General features: G+C 45.9%; 1 protein-coding gene and 1 pseudogene across 1 annotated transcript; one reads left to right on the top strand and one right to left on the bottom strand.

Annotated features, from left to right (window-relative positions):
- Positions 1-404: 404 nt before the first annotated feature.
- LOC136526954 (protein MEI2-like 2) lies at positions 405-6,562 on the top strand. The gene is made up of 13 exons (XM_066519528.1): positions 405-875; positions 1,618-1,679; positions 1,779-1,931; positions 2,328-2,791; positions 2,951-3,109; positions 3,189-3,305; positions 3,395-3,546; positions 4,013-4,107; positions 4,214-5,120; positions 5,214-5,298; positions 5,405-5,473; positions 5,633-5,812; positions 5,914-6,562. Exons 2-13 carry the CDS (start codon positions 1,646-1,648, stop codon positions 6,040-6,042), a joined length of 2,544 nt encoding a protein of 847 aa, XP_066375625.1. The 5' UTR covers positions 405-875; positions 1,618-1,645; the 3' UTR covers positions 6,043-6,562.
- Positions 6,563-9,526: 2,964 nt separating this feature from the next.
- LOC136528778 (uncharacterized acetyltransferase At3g50280-like) lies at positions 9,527-11,201 on the bottom strand (annotated as a pseudogene).
- Positions 11,202-17,564: the final 6,363 nt, after the last annotated feature.

Below are 17,564 nucleotides of genomic sequence, written 5' to 3'. Positions count from 1 at the left end.
TCCGACGGAGCCGGGCACCCGTACCCCCACTGACACGTGAGGCTCCGTCTGACGCGGGACCCATGTGTCATGCTCATTGAGCACCAGAGGAGGTGGAAGGCGCACGTGAGAATGAGAAGAAGAGATGAACACGCGGGCTCCCGGTCCAGGCTCACACCAATCATCAATATAGCTGCTGGATGTCGCTGTCTACCACCAGACTGCGATGGATTTCTTTCTTTGCTTTCATTCTTTTTCTCTTCCCTTTTTGGTGAGTGAAATAATCAGTCGATCGATGTATAATATTGCTATATAGGAGTATATATTATTTATTTATTTTTAAATATCTTATTTCTTGGCCTCATCTGATCTGTCGTCTCCCTCCCTTGTATACTCATCATCATATTATTATCATGTAAATATATATTACCATAAATAAACTCGATTATGAGAAACTGGACTGCTGCGATTGCTTGTAGCAGGTGCCGTGGAGGGAGAGGAGAGGGAGAGGAAGAGGAAGAGGAAGAGGAAGAGGAAGAGGAAGAGCAGGCACACAGGCAGGCAGCAGGGCGAGAGGCGAGAGAAATTTCGGCCCCTTTCCTTGCTTGTGTTGGTTGTGTCTCGTCGGTCGTCGTCTTCTTTATAAAACTCCCTAGTCGGAGTCCTTGTGTTAGCACAAAGCTAGTAGGGGACTACGACTAGTGGAAGGAAGGAAAGGAGAGACACAATCGGCCGCAAGAGCGATTGATTTCGGCCCGCCGCCGCGCCTCTCCTCGCCCTCGTCCGCCGCTGCCGCATCTCGTAGTCCGCCGCTATCGCCCCCGCCGACAAGAGGGAAAGATTTCGATTTCTCCCACTTCCAGTGTTAGGGTTCCGCCTCCGCCTGCTCTTCTCTGGTGAGTTGTCTTCCCTCCCTCTTTGGTTCCATCTCTTCTCTTTTTCCTTTCTGATGATGACCCAGTGACCGATGATGGCCTCGAGAGAGATTGCTGCCGATTCCCAATCCTCGGGGACTTCGCTTCTCTCCCTCAACCCCCAAGGAACAACAGACGCAAATCCTTCCTTGCCAGTTCAGTGACTACACCTACCTGTACCACTGTTCGTCCTCCTCGGTTCTACTCCTAACCCCCTCCCTCCCTCCCTCCGCTCGTAATCCTTCACTCCCTTGCCACTACTCCATTCATCCTTTCACGCCTGCCCGCGTCAAGTCTAGATTCATCGCACCCCACCGGACCTTGCATGGTTGACAGATTGGAGATGCGATTGGATTGGATTGCTTCCGTCTTCCTCATCGCTATTTCTGGGTCAAACTTTGTTGCGTTTGCGTCTATCCAATTCCTTTCTTTCAAGACCTTGCATGTTTGACTACCCCGTGTGCCAAACAAAATAATAATAAAAAAGCCATTTTTTTCCCTTCACCTTAGATCAAACTTCGTTCTAATCAACAGATTGCAACTACCCACCTTATTGGTCTCAGATTGCCGTGTCCACCAGTTGCACAATCAACTCCCTGGCCCACCCCGCCCCTAAAAAAATCGGGTTTTTGCCATAAACTTCACTCTTCTGCGCATGACCCAACCCAAATGAGTAAATGACAGACGATGAGATATGCTCAACCCTTTTTGTTTACTCCTGCAGGTATCTGCCTGCCAATGCAAATGCTGTAATGGATCGATCGTCAGATCATTTTAATCCTCCAGGTCATATTCCGCGACTATCACACATTCCACTTCCTGCTTGATGTCTTCTTCATGTGTATTTCTCAATGCAATTGCTTTAACTTTGTAAGATTGTATCAGGTCTTGCGGTGCCTGCCGCCTCAAAGTCACGACAGATGGCCGCAAATAACAACCCTTGGAGGGGTCCTCTGCCACCGCTGCTCAATGCTCGTGCTGGCTTTGGTGATACAAGCCTCTTCTCAAGCTCACTGCCGGTTCTTCCTCACCAGAAGTGTATATGTTCTGCTTCCCATCTTCATAATATAATAATGCACTTGAACCATACTATGTTTCTACTTTCTAGCCATATGCTTACATGCTCTGCATAATAAGAACTTTACTGTCCGTAGAGCATCTCTGCTCACGGCTAAACAAGATTTTCTGGCCATCGGAAATTGACCAATGGATGCCAGGGTGTGGTAGTTATTATGCAAATTAAAAGGCATGAGAGGGAACAGAGGATGATTAATTCCTATAAATTGTTCTTTTTTCTGGAGTGATGCTGCCACTGTTTGTTATCACTCAAATCCAATGCATCAAAAACCTCACAAATGTACCCTTTTGAACATTAGTACGTGTTGACAACGTTGTTTTCATATTCCTGATGACATGTCCTACCATTTATTTCAGACTTTTCTGATTCTGCTCATGGTACCCCATCAATGGATGACACTTCAGCCAAAATGAAAGTGCTTGCTGATGATCCTGATGAGAAGGACTACAAGTTTGATTTTGATCTTCGACAGATAGATGACTTGTTGCCTGACGAAGATGAGTTTTTCGCGGGGATCACAGATGACACTGAGCCCGTTGGGCAGACAAATACCATGGAGGAATTGGAGGAGTTTGATGTCTTTGGCAATGGAGGGGGCATGGAGCTGGACATTGACCCTGTGGAGAGCATCACAGTTAGTTTTGCAAATTCAAGTATTGTCGACGGGGCTAGAGGCAATGGCATCAACCCTTTTGGTGTCCCAAGCACTGTAGGAACTGTGGCTGGGGAGCATCCATTTGGAGAGCACCCTTCCAGGACCTTGTTTGTAAGGAACATCAATAGCAATGTCGAGGACTGTGAGCTGCGATCTTTGTTTGAGGTATTAACTGCAGTGATTGTAAATATATGCATAGCATTTATGATTTTGACACCTTCATGTATTATGTTATATAATATAAGCTCACGGTCGTGCCATTCTCACATTCAATGTCTCTGCTACTAAAAAGTTGAACATCATTGTGGTCTATTGTTATTTCAGCAATATGGGGACATCCGGACCCTTTACACTGCAACAAAGCACAGGGGCTTTGTAATGATATCTTATTTCGATATCAGAGCTGCACGGAATGCAATGCGAGCATTGCAGAACAAACCTCTGAGGAGGAGAAAGCTGGACATTCATTTTTCCATCCCAAAGGTTCGTTTGTTGCTTTGCTTTTATTTTTCAGACACCAGCAAAAGCACTTCTTGGAATGATTGTTGTGTTGATTTTGCAGGAGAATCCATCTGACAAAGATTTAAACCAGGGAACTCTTGTTATTTTTAACTTGGATCCATCAGTTTCTAATGAAGAGGTTCGCCAGATTTTTGGGGCATATGGGGAAGTAAAGGAGGTTAGCATGCAAAGTATTGTTTCCCTTCTTTCTGCTTTTGATCCTCCTTCCCTATTTGTGCTGAATGGTGCTTTGGTTTCTATGTGCAGATAAGAGAGACACCAAACAAGAAACATCATAAGTTTATAGAGTTCTATGATGTAAGAGCAGCAGAGGCTGCACTTCGGTCACTGAATAAAAGTGAGATAGCTGGAAAGCGGATCAAGTTGGAACCAAGTCGTCCTGGTGGAACACGCAGAAAGTATGATTTTGAGTTAGTTTTCGAGACTATTTGCTTGTTTGCATGTTACCGCTTCTCACCAATATTTTCTGAATAATATTTTTTGTTGGAGCTGTCTTTTTGCTGTGGTTCTGGATACCACATTCTCATGATGATACTCTAGAGGCTCATAAAGTTACTACTGAATAAGCTTGCAAGTTAGATGTATAGTGCAGTGCTGGCTGGCAGCTGGGTTCATTTTGAATAATTCGCTTGCAATTTAAGATGTCCGTTTCTTTACTCCTCTTCCTGAGTCATTTTAATGCATGTTTCATTAGTGCATGAATGATACAATGTGAGTGAATCTACATGTCTGAAATTGAGTTTTGGGCAGCAAGCTGTTTCACTTACTTTTCCTACATGTGAAGCACTTCATTACTTAAATAATTGAAATTTTCTAATGTAGTTTACTGACCTGATGTATTTTTCTTGTTTTCTTCTTTTATAGCTTGATGCAGCAGCTTGGTCATGATTTGGACCAAGAGGAGCCCAGAAGCTACAGACATCCTCATGTTGGTTCACCCGTTGCTAACTCTCCTCCAGGTACTTCTGTTGGAACTAGTTTTTGTATAATGCTGCCCCCATGTATTTTGGAGTCAATCCCTTGTATATATAAAAATTACTTTTTTTTTTCTAATCCTTGTGGTAGGGGCATGGGCTCAGGCTCACTATAGTAGTCCAACAGATAACAATATGCTGCAAGCTTTCACGAGATCTCCAACTGGAAATGGAATGAGTCCTATCGGAATGCCTTCACTGATTTCAAATGCTCCAAAGATTGCTCCTATCGGCAAGGATAACAATCGGTCTAAATATGACCAAGTCTTCTCAAATGGTAACCAGTCCCTGGGAGCTGCATTTCAGCACTCCCACTCATACCAAGATCACAACAGTGAACACATGAGTTCTAGTCCTGGGACTTTATCAGGGCCCCAGTTTCTCTGGGGCAGTCCAAAGCCATATTCAGAACATTCAAAATCCCCTATTTGGCGTCCACCAGCAATCGGACCTGCATTGTCATCCAGCAGTCGCACTCAGGGCCAAGGATTCCTGTACAGTAGCCGTCAGGCTTCATTATTTGGTTCTTCAGATCAGCACCATCATCATGTTGGTTCTGCCCCTTCAGGTGCTCCATTCGAGAGCCATTTTGGCTTCTTACCTGAATCGCCTGAGACATCTTTTATGAAGCAAGTCAGGTTTGGGAACATGGGTAGTGTTGGTCCTGCCCGAAATGGGGGAGGCCTCATGCTGGGCATGGCTAGTCGAGCTTCTGTGAATCCTGGTTCTTCTCTAATTGGAAGTCTGACAGATAACAGCTCTACTAACTTCAGACCTATATTGTCACCGAGATTGGGACAGGCATTTTACACTAATCCTCCATACCATGGGCCTGTTACTTTCGAACTTGACAGCTCCATTGACCGTGCTCGTAACCGCCGAGTTGACAGCAGTGTGCTGCAAGCTGATAGCAAGAGGCAGTATCAGCTTGATCTGGAGAAGATTCGCAGAGGTGATGATACTCGGACGACATTGATGATTAAGAACATCCCGAACAAGTATGCATTTCCACATTATGTTTTCATTTGAACCTTTTGCTAGCCAGTTGTCAGTTGTGTTCATTCGGTTTTCTTTTCCCTGAATATTAACAGATATACATCTAAGATGCTCCTGGCTGCAATTGATGAGGTTCACAAAGGAACTTATGACTTCTTCTACCTGCCAATTGATTTCAAGGTACTTGACTCAACACCAATTTGTGCTGCTCTTTTATTTTTGGGGCCTGTATTTTATAGTCCACACCTATTTAATTTACTTATGCTGTATTATTGTGCTTATGCAGAACAAATGCAATGTTGGATATGCATTCATTAACATGATATCACCGGTGCACATTATATCCTTTTACCAGGTACTTTTTCTTTCTTGTCCTTTGTCCTCCTTTTGCAATAGTCACTTGCAGAGTTAAGAACTTGTTCCCTGTCCAGCTGAGTTAATCAGCATAGCAGTAGTATAATTATTCTGAACAGCTTGAAAGATGTATTTATGGACGTACACCTATAACCTGCAGGCTTTTAATGGTAAGAAATGGGAGAAGTTCAACAGCGAGAAAGTAGCCTCGTTGGCTTATGCTAGAATTCAAGGACGGTCTGCACTGATATCACATTTTCAAAATTCAAGTTTGATGAATGAGGATAAGAGGTGCCGCCCCATTCTTTTTAATCCCAATGGCGAGGACTCTGCGAATCAGGTAAACAATCTGCGGTCCCCTCCTTGTTCTTTACAAAAAAAAGTTAAAAGAGATAGTGTAGATGTCTTAGTAATGCCATTGTCGTCATGAATGAAATCCAGGAAGCATTTCCAATCAATGGCATATGCATCCACATGCCTCTGGAAGATGATTGCCTTGACAATGAAGAAGACAAGAACCAGAATGAGAAGACAGGAGAGAGCTCCACCGATATAGGTGGGAGTTTGTGACGTCAGTGATGAGTGCAAACAGGATCGGAATGGCCATATATATAAATCTAACTGTCTAGAGAGTATCCACCCCCAAATTGTATAAAAAGTGAGGAAGGTTGATGGTTAGCTGCTGAATTTTGTGGTCTGGTGTGGCATGGCACGTCTATTGGTTTTAGTGGCAACAGATGTCGCCCCCGGAAGCAGAAGTGGGAGCTGAAGCGAGCGAGTGAGCTTCGAACTGGAGCTGGGAGCTTGCTTATCGCACCCCCCTCACACTTTAGAGATAAAGATGTGGGGGAGGAACCGTTGCTGCTCATAGTTGTGCTTGCTTTTGGTTGCTTGCTGTAAAAAGGTGAACTGAACTGAAGAAGAAATTTAGCCAAACTGTACAGTTTAGAACTTTTGTGCTTATTTTACCTTCTGGTACGTTAATGTGCAGTGGTGAAATTGGGATCTTGGTCAAACAAAGAATTGATGTACATGTTCTTTGCATAATTGTAATTTACAACATCGAAGAAATCTGACCAAAATTCAGAAAGCTGCTTGCGTGCTCTCATTTTGGGGTCCGAAGTTAATTACAGTTCTTGGCCAGCAGTTGCTCCAATCGAAATATGATTTTGGGGTCTCAACATAGGTTGAGTCTGATGTGGTCAGTGAATTTCCAAATAAATAAGTGTGCAAAAGCTGTTGGAGTTTGCAATCAGAAATCATAGGAAAAACTTCAGTCTAAAGTGGGAGTTTAAGTTTTGGTGTAACATTTTTACTCAGTAGAACCCTATCCATAAAATTGTACTGAAAATAATTTGTGTTTGCTGGGAACATCCAAAGAACCAGGTTGGACTTGAGACATTTGCGCCTTTGGTTACCAACTCATTTCATCCAATTAATTTATCCCAAACTTCTAGTCTACTAAAGGACAAATTTAAGGTTTAGAGTTCACTGCTTGTGCTATTGTTGCGTGTAGTATGTTAAATAGAGACGGATATTGATCTTTCAGTGGTGTCGACTGACGACTCAAGCCACTGCTCTTTCCATAGAGAATTTGAGAGCTACTATTTGGAATAAAGGTTCCTATCCCCAGGCATTGATCTTGACATTCATAACGTTGTGAAAATCTCTCAGTTTCCATTGAATCTGTACTATTTTTTATTCCTTAAATTAAACACGGTACTTCTGAAGAGTTTTTGCCAAGCACATCTTCATTTATGAGCTTAAAAAGGTTACTCGGTGCCTCTTTAGTTCCAAAATTTTGCAAAATTTTTCAAGATTTCTCGTCACATCGAATCTTTGGACGCATGCATGAAGCATTAAATATAAATAAAAAATAAAACTAATTACACAGTTTAGACGAAATTCACGAGACGAATCTTTTAAGCCTAATTAGACTATGATTAGACACTAATTGCCAAATAACAACGAAAATACTACAGTACCATTTCCTAAAAAAATTCGCCAACTAAACAAGGCCTTGCTAAGTAAAAACAATTTTCTGAGTATCCAAATCTTATACCGGCAATCCTCTCTGCTAAACAGACTATACTTTTTTTTATAGAAAATTGGTTGTGTAACATCGAAAGATCATCGAAAGTTTACATCCCTGTAAAATACCACCAAAAGATTGAACCGTGAACTGAAAATAACATTCCGTTAAAATAAAGCCACTGAAGTGATGGAACTGAAAGTAGCCTCCGTCACGCCCTTATGGGTTGTTCTCGTGGACGCTCGCCGAGAACAGGAACGGCTCCTGCGGCACCACCGGCACCACGTGCCGTAGCGCCCGTGCTTGCGCACGTCCTTGCCGTCCCGGCTCTCGCCCTGCTCGGTCCTGCCCCGCGCCGACGCCTCTCCCCGACCCCGATCTGTGTGCCTGTAACCTACGTGGGATGGAGGAGGAGGAGGAGGGTCCCTGCAGCGGGACGTCCTCAACCGCATCGGCGACATCAAGGCGCTCGGCAGCTGCGCCCTCGTCTCGCGCTGCTTCCACGTGCTTGTGCTGCTCGTCGACTCCGTCTTCGTCCGCGTCATCTCGACGACCCGCCGCCCGCCTCCTCCTCCGCTGTACCAAGCTCCCCGCCGCACCAGGCGCTAGCTGCGGGCGCGGCACGTTCCTGCACATCGCGCGCGTCCTGGTCGGCGGCATCGCCACACGCTCGGACATATCCTGTCCCCCGCCGCGCGCGGGCGTCTCCTGGCGCTCCGAGCCACTGCCCGCACCCGTCGCGGATGTCTCCCACCAGTCCACCACTCGTGCTCCGAGGTGCTTCGCTCAGCTGCGGCGCCTCCACATCGAGCTAGCACTTATGATGGCGTGCTCCTAAAGTGGAAGGCCGACTTCGGCTCCACCCTCGGCAGCTGCGTCATCCTCGACGCCTCGTCGGTCTCGTCCAACCCGTCGACAGGGCCATGGTCCGGCGGTGGCGAAGGCGATGCGCTGCTTCTGGCCGCCGAAACCTGCTGTTGGACATGTGCTTCTTCAATTCGGCAAGGACGCGTGCTTCTGGCCGCTGGAACCTACTAGCGCTGGTGCAACGGTTCTACGAGCCCACGTCCTGGCGCGTGCTCCTATAGTCCTATCTGGTAAGGACGTGCGCAAGCACAACTTGCAGGCGCTACACGTGGTGGTGGGGTGCCGCAGGAGCCGTTCCTGTTTGCCACGACAACATTGCGTAAGGGTGCGACTCCCGTGACTTCATTTTAACAGAATGCTACTCTCAGTTCACGGTTCAATCTTTCAGTGGTGTTTTACGGAGCGCCAAACTTTCGGTGGTATTTTACGGAGATCGCGATCTTTGATGCTACACAATCAATTTTCCCTTTTTTTTTAATTTGTACATTCGTCACTATGCTAAAAGAACCTAGACTTATAGTAATTCAAGTTCTTTATAAAAACTCCTTGTTTTGGAAGTCTGAAGGCCAGGCCGGCATGTGCATTGCTAAGCTACTTTCAGAATTGATGAGGTAATGGACAGGCATTCCATATTTTGGCCATCTAGCTCGGTCTCCTTTGATTTTAAGCAGCTGTGGCGAGTCAGTGTGTGGCTCCAAGCCATGATCCTATTATACCTGTCAATGAGGCACTCAGCAGAAGATCACCCGTCACTGTCGTGTCTGTCCATCTCCTCCCTCTCACTGTTGGTAGTGATAGTAGTAGCAGTAGCACTGGACTGATTGACTTCGGCAGGCTCGTCCATTGATATTCCACAGTTGTACGACGCCGATGATAAGCTTAGCATTCTGAACCTCTGACCGCAATGCAATGCAGGTTTTGCATGGTTTACCTACACTACATACACATCTGGTTGGTTGCATTCAGTTTCAAACAGCACATCTGGTTGCAGCATCTTCAGAGGAGGAAAAAGGACCCATCTGAATGCAAAAATCTTCAGAGCCACCATCAAGCTTGCCGCGCGACTGCAATTTTCTGCTGTGCGCATGAACATCCATTTCGTTCATTTCCCTCAACAAACATGAAAACAACACATCGCTGGAAAGAATACCCTCTCATATTTATTTCGATTCGTTTATCAGAGGATTAATCATTAACCAAACGCAAAAACTGGAAAGAACAGAACAAGTGTCTGTCTGTCAAAGGCAAATCGACTCCTTTTGCTCTGTCTGACATTGATCGGCCATGGGCAGTCAATTCTTCCCCACCGCCGGCGGGCAAGGTTTGTCCGGCGAGACGGCCGCCCAGAACTCGTCGTCCTGCTCCAGCAGCGCCATGTGCTCCGGCGTCAGCACCACCTCCGCGTCGATGCTGCCGCCGCCCTCCCGCCCCGGGTACAGCGACGCCTTTCCCGTCGAACTTGTTGGCCCTGCCGCTGCGCGGTGCCAGCGGCGTCCCCCAGCCGAAGTCGCAGCCGTACATTTCGAACCGCGGCGAGCTGCCCATCATGACACCGTTGGGGTCGAAGTACCTGAGCGTGTACACGACGGGCTTGGCCATCCACGCCGCCACGCGCGCCCGGATGTCGGCGTCCGTGTGCGCCGCCACCGCGCGCCCCACGGCCGCCGTCGCCCACCCGTGGCCGCGCGCCAGCAGATCCCCCGCGGTCACCGCCTCTGTGGAGATGGCGTAGATGGTGTTGCCGAAGTACTCGGCTGGCAGCTGCGGGCGGAGGCGCGTGCGGTTGTTGATGGCGGCGCGGCATACGGTGGACTGGTCCGGCGCCTTGCGCCGCGCGCGGGTGAAGCAGCGCCACACCAGGGAGCTCAGCGCCTGGAACTTGGTTACGGCGGCCGCGCCAGCCGCGTCACCGGCCGCCAGGAGCTCCCGCCGCGCCCGATCCTTGAGCGCCTCCAGGGATTCCGCCGAGAAGTGCAGCATCCGCTCGCGCAGCGGCGGCGGGGACAGCCGCTCGATGAGCCCCGTGAGGTCGGGACAGGGGAGCACGACCGGTGGCGGCGGCGTCAGCCCGTCGGGCGACCAGCGCTCCAACAAGGGCGGAGGGGAGACAGAGAGGCTGCCGCGCGCGATGCCCGCCCAGGCGTTGAGGAAGTCCCAGAAGGCGGTGCCAGTCGGAGAGCGCGTGGTTGTAGACGAAGGCGAGGAAGACACCGTCGGTGAGGTCGGTGACCTGGACGACGAAGAGGGGTAGGTGGTGGCCGTCGTGGTTGACGGCGCCGTCGAGGGGGAAGAAAGACTGCACGAGGGGCGGGACGTCGGCGTCGGGAGGGATGACGTCGGCGATGGAGACGCCGTCGGCGATGGAGACGCCGTCGGCGACGGCGTGGATGATGTCGGCTCCCTGGCCGCCGCAGTCGATGGAGACGGAGCAGCCGAGGACAGTTGCCGTCGGCGTCGCGGTGCTGGTCCGTGGCGAAGCGGCCGGCGACAGGGTAGTAGGCGACGAGCGCCTGGGCGAGCGCGGCCTGGAGGTGGTCGAGCAGACGGGCGGTGGGGAATGGCGGGCGGGCGTAGAGGAGGCCCTTCTGGATATAGTCGGCGGAGAGCATGGACACGTCCCAGGTGGTGAGGGGGATGCGGTGGCGCGGGCGGGGCGGCGGCGTGACGGTGCGCCTGGACAGCACGCGAAGCGGCGACGGGGATGGCATGGCGGCGCTTGGTAGCGAGCTACTGGATGGAATGGCTGGACCTGGAGCTCCTGTGTATTCGAGATTGGATTTGCCTGCCGTGGATGTGGATGGATCCGATCCGAGGAGGACGAGAGTGATCGAGTAGGTGGGTGGGCCCCGCTGGCTGCGGGGGGCGGTGGTATGGGTCTTTTTAGATGGGAGTTAGGAGTCCGTATTTAACACTATACTATTTTTATTTGTATTCGGTAATTATTGTCTAATCATGATTTAACTAGACTTAAAAGATTTATTTCGTAATTTATAATCAAACTATATAATTAATTATTTTTTATTTATATTTAACACTCTATGTATATGTTCAAAGATTTAATGTGACGAAAAAAGAGTAAAAAAACTTACGATCTAAACGAGGCCATGGTATCCGCCCGGCCCTCGTCACCGGCAGGCAATTCCGGATTCCTAGGTAGTGACGATGGACAGCGTCTATTTCAATATTTTTTTCTCAGACAAAAGTACTAATAGTTTTATATTTCCTTTTTCATAAGAAACAAAGGTTCATTTGCATGCATCCCGATTAATGTATCTCCTCTGGTAGATCGGACGAACAAAGGAAAAAGTTTTTCAATCACTTATTTTGCACATGTATTCAATCTAATATAATTCTTTTTAGATTAGGTCTTAGGTCTCGTTTGACCTATGAAAGGTCTCCTTTATAAAAATGTTTTTCAAAATTCCTAAAATAAGAGAAAAAAAATCTTTCCATTGTCCTAAACTAAGGACCAACTCAATATACCCCCTTCCTCTCTTAGCATAAATTGCTAATATCATAAGTTTGATGACTCTCACGTGTAGTGCCCACAAAATCTGAGTTCATACGAGGAGCTGTTGGCTCGCTAGTACCTCATAATTTCTTAATTTATATATAGAATGATAGGAATATTAGCCCTATTCTGCAACGCTACTTCAGCAGGTACTTTTCAAGCGAACGAGCAATATTTTTTTCTCTCACAATAAATCAGCATAAGCAGCAGCATAAGTCAAATTTTAACGAAACCAACAGATCCATTATGAGTTGCATGGCAATAATTACTCCACATATGAATGATGCAAGAGCTATCTCATGGCTCTAGATTTTAGCAGGGGTCAAAAGCGGAGTTTAGCCAAGTCTCGGCATCTTCCTCTCATGATATCTTCGACAACTGTCAAAAATCCAACAAGGATCTGCATTAAGGTCCCTGTTCGTTTCTCTTATAATTCATACTTTTCAGCTTATTTTTTAAGCCAGGAACCGTGTTTTTCTCTCACAACAAATCAGCCAGAACAGTGTTTCGGACTTATTTTTTCAATCGAAGCGAACGAGACCTAAATGGCGATTTTTGAGACCGCTCATGTACAACAATGTAAGGGGGCATTGAAGCATTTAGAATTTATACCCAAATTCCAGAGATATTTTAAGAATCAATGTATCTAATTACTTACTCTGATTTTTCTTCTGCTATATGCATCTATGAGGTTTTTCTCTATTTTTTTTAAAAAAGGCTAATTGGCCTCACCGGCCTAGGGCTTCTCAGCTAGAACGGCCCAAAACTAATATTAGCGCTTCCGTGGCTAAGTTTGGACCTGAATAAATCTATAACTCAGTCATACATAATTCAATGAGCATGTGGTTAGCCCACTATCGGGTTCATAAAACCCGGAGTCCCTCGGGGATAGGCTTCCACGCCAAGGCTCGGCCCAAGAGTCTAAAACGATAGGTCAGGAAGGGCAGCCCAGTCACCGACCGAAAGGTCTGGCCGAAGAGGAACAACGCCCGCTCGTCGGCTACTTCGGCCCACCTCTTCGACCGAAGCGTTCGCTTCGACTCCTAGCCGCCTCCGGACGGCCTCTCCTATCAGAAGGCCTGGCCCAAAACACTACTTCCGACTTTCGACCCCGCGTCTCCGACTCAGGTTCGTAGGAACCCTGCTCACCGCTCTTCTCCGACCGGCACACTCAGAGCCGACTAGAGCCATCTTGATCGGGGACGCCCACTCGATGGGAACCAAAAGACGTGCAGAGAAAAGCAAGGCAAGGCTCACAAGTCAAAACCACTGTACCAGGGGCCATACCCTGCACAGAACAGTACTCTGCAGCCACCCTAACACAAACAATATTGTAGGACGCCGACATCTCCCTCTACAGTATTGTAGGGGCCGCTAAAACTTCCTATACGGTAAGGCCCCCCACGTGCCTCTAGGCATCGATAGCGGTATGGGCGCAAGGATTTATCGTACCGGGTGAACATAGCGAGACTCCTCACATGCCTCTAGGCATCAAACAGTATTTGCAGGTACCGACGTCTACTATTGTGGTAGAACCTCCTAAGTTATAGGTCCCACATGCACCTGTCACTGTCCAACGACCTTTGATATTTATGCATATGTTTCCGTTAATTTAAGAAGACTGTCGGGTGTCCTCGGGGAACCCCGAATCATCCATGATTTTCGAGCAGGATCACGTTACAGAGTCATTGCAGTATTACAACATTTATTCAAATATCTACACCAGAGTAAATACAGCGGAAGTCTTACGATAACTTAGTTTACAAACCAGTTGTTTCAAACCTTACAAACTAAGTTCAATAATTATTACAAACCATAGTAGTAGTGGAGTGGCATAATTAACATAAACAAACACCCAAAATAAAACTGTCCTGCCCAAGGACCACACATTTACTTCTCATCGTCAGATCGAACAATAGTCATGTAGCATGATCCAAAACAGATCTGCACGAGGCTTACCTACAACAAGGGTCAACGAACCCTGAGTATAAAAGTACTCAACAAGACTTAACCAAAATAAAACTTAGGAGACTCAGGAATGCAGGCTCAGGGATTCAAGGTATGGCTTTAGCAATAATCGAAGTTCTTTTGTGTAAAAGCTTTTTAACAAAATTCTTTATATAGAAAACTTCATAAAATCATATACAAAGCTGACACGATCTGTGTTGAGATCATGAAACTTCATATCCAACACCTTCACAAACCATTCTCAAGTTTCAGTTATTAATACTACGATGATGAACAGTGAGTTGAGTCTCCATAACCGAGGAGCAACGACGATTTGAACCGATTATAAACCCAGCTGGGAATTCCAGACCACACGACATATGCAGGTCCCCGACCTACATATACCAACCTACCCTCGGATCCTCTAAACAAGAATGGGTCTGCGCCACTCGAGAACACAGTACTCCACCAATCCAGCCCATGGTCATGTGGGTACACGCTATTCCTGTCATCTCTCCACTCCCAGTGCGCGAGTAGCCATTCTCATAATAGAATAGCCGAGTAAAGGCTTACCGGAGTATGTGGTTAGTACTACAAATTCTCACCTCATGCAATTCAACAACGGACGTGCCTTAATCGACACAGGCGAAAAGAACACGCTCACAAGACCTCTATGTCTTGTGGCTCACACACACCGAGTTCGCCCGGTCTAGATTTATTACTCCACATTCCCATATCACATGTTAACATAATTAACCAAAGTTCCATTTAAAGTTCGCAGGTGACAGGCAATCACCTGACTTTCCTCGTTCTACGCATAGCTAAGCAAAACTAGGCATATACGAATTTAAAACTAGTAATAAGGTAAATATGGAATAACAAGGGTGGTTAATGCACCAATTAGGCTCTTACTTAACTCCTAATCACTTAATACAGCAACGGAAAGCAAAAGCGAAATTAATTTGTAAAACACAAGGTAGGGTTGTATGCATCCGGGGCTTGCCTTCGTTGACGGAAAAGTCCGGTTCCTGCGACGTTTCACAAGTATTCGATCCGACCTCAACAGACGGAATAACCTCCTCCGCAACTTGATTAACTGCTACGTGTTCACCTTCGTTCACTACACGTAGTAACAATACCATGTTTAACATGATGCAGAATACGAAACATGATGCTCGACGATGGATGCAAAAATTAACAATTCGAATACAACTTTCCTTCGCGGTACAGTTGTAAGTCAAACTAACCAAATCTTTTTAGTACTACTTACATCAATTGCTAAGGATCATTATCAACAAATGACCCAAGGTCATCACTCAATCCAAAATTTCAAACAAAACCTAAATCATTAAAGGTTACTATTTGCTTTTATGAATTAATTATTTAATTCAAAATTATGAAATAAATCAACTTATTCTAATTGAGCTCAAAATTTTAGTATATGTTTATTACATGATAAGTAATTGGCAAAACAAATTTCATAATTTTTGGACAATTAAATAAGCCTAGAAAAATCATGGAAATCCATTTATTAATAAATTGAGCAATTTTTATCACATTCAAAAATTACTGAAAAACATTATTTCATATTTTTCTTAAATACTATACATCACTGAGAAGTTACACAAAAATTTTCATAATTTTTGGAGCTCTAAATAAATCTACACAAAAATAACAAATTACATCACTATTCATTCAAATATGAAAATAGAAAAATCCATTTGAACGCTGAGTCGCTGACACCATGACCCCACATGTCATCTTCAACCTCCGACGTTGACTACGATGACGACAGCGCTGACCGGCGCAAACTCGCCGACGGTGAGATCACCGGCGACAGACAAAGCTCTAATACGTTCACGACAACAGGACGCATCGATTGGTGGCAAAATCAAGACCCAATAGTGACTGGACCGAACACAATGCCGGCCATGGCGGACGCGAATGCATGGCGGCGCTATGCTGGCGACAACAGGCTGGTAGCAGTTAAACAAAAGGTCTGAGAAGCATCAGTAGCTTACCCCGAACGGTTTGGAGTCAATTACCGAGCCTAAGGAGCAACAGTAAGGTGGTTCGACGATCAGCGCAAGCACGGCGGAGCAAAATGTCGTCGGCAATGGTGTACCGGTGACTGCAGTGGTCAAAATGAGCAACCAACTATGGATTAAGTACCACAGCATCGAGATGAAACGGAATCAACCAAAACCAAGGACGAAGATGCACCGTGGAGCTCTAGCCACGGCGAATCGTGCTCGGCGGAGGGGTTGCCGGCCGCGAGGAAGAAGACGATGCAACTCGAGTTCCCAACGAAGATAAGCCAAATTGGTGGGTCGGCTAGATGCGCAAGGAGTAAGCGAAGCTGGAACTAGCTTATCAGCGACGGTGGAGCACAACAACGATGACGCGGGCTCGCCGGAGATGAGCAAGGCGACGGGGAAAAAAAGAGCAAGGAGAAAGGGCAAAGACGATGGCGGCTCAGGCTATAAAGGGGGCCAAGAAGCTCGAGGAAGCTACGCTGTGGCCTTCACCGCGCCAGCACGACACCAAAACGGCCACGACCACGCCTGGAACGCCGAAGAAGGAAACGCCGGCAATGTAGCTTCGGCGGTGGACACTGTTCACAAAAATTACAGATTTGCCATTCACCAAAATTCCCAAATTTTCATAACAACTCAAAAATCTCCAAAAACAAAAGTTGTTCAAAATTTAAAGTTCTACAACTTTGCTTTTATAACCACTCCCAAATTCGGTCTAGATTTTGAAATGAACTTTTAAATTTCGAATGGGGAAATTTAACGAATTACGCCTTTTTGAATTACTCCAAATTTTACTAAACAACTTGAAAAACTTCAAAAACAAACTTTGTTTACCTTGTCAAGCTCTACACTTTTGCTTTTGGGCTCAAGCCCAAAATATGCTTAGATTTTGAAATGAGTTTTCAGGGTAGGATTTAAATACTAAAAATCAGGGTTTTCTCGAAAATTTACAAATCCAAGCAAACTTTGAACTTGAGTCAAACAATACAATTCAACATATACCCCATAAATATAAACTTGTTTTAGTGTATGCATCTCAAAGTTTTAACAAATGCCAAATGCTTTGCAATGCGTATGATGACATGTCAGGTTTTAGTATTTAAACACCTGGGGTGTTACAATCCTTCCCCCTAAAAGAAATCTCGCCCCGAGATTCAAAGCCATAGAGTAAGTAATGGAAAAGGAAATGTGTTAGTCCAAAAACATCCAAAACTTGTCCATAAAATAGCTGAGGTTCCTTTACAAAACTCAATTTGTAGCAACCGAGTTCAACTAACATTACTCTATTCTATATTGACGCTAGAAACTCTGGAAACTTTTCTAGTAAGTAATCTTCTGATTCCCAAGTAGCTTCCTCTTCTGAATGTTGATTCCATTGTATTTTATAGAACTTGATTGTCCGTCTTCGAGTAACACGATTTTTCTGATCTAACACTCGGATAGGATATTCGGAATAAGTTAAATCCGGTTCTAGTTCTACTCCTTCAACTTCAACATTCTGTTCAGACACTCGGAGACACTTCTTCAATTGAGAAATATGGAACACATCATGCACAGCTGCGAGATGTTTAAGTAATTTCAGGCGATATGCCACTTTTCCATACCTCTCCAAAATTTGATACGATCCAATGTATCAGGGTGCCAACTTTCCTTTAACACCAAAACGGTTAACTCCCTTCATTGGTGATACTTTCAGATA

Source organism: Miscanthus floridulus, chromosome 19, assembly GCF_019320115.1.
Source record: "Miscanthus floridulus cultivar M001 chromosome 19, ASM1932011v1, whole genome shotgun sequence".
Taxonomy (NCBI): Eukaryota; Viridiplantae; Streptophyta; class Magnoliopsida; order Poales; family Poaceae; genus Miscanthus; species Miscanthus floridulus.
Note: the sequence above shows the minus strand (reverse complement) of the source record. Positions and strands in the feature narration are given on the sequence as shown.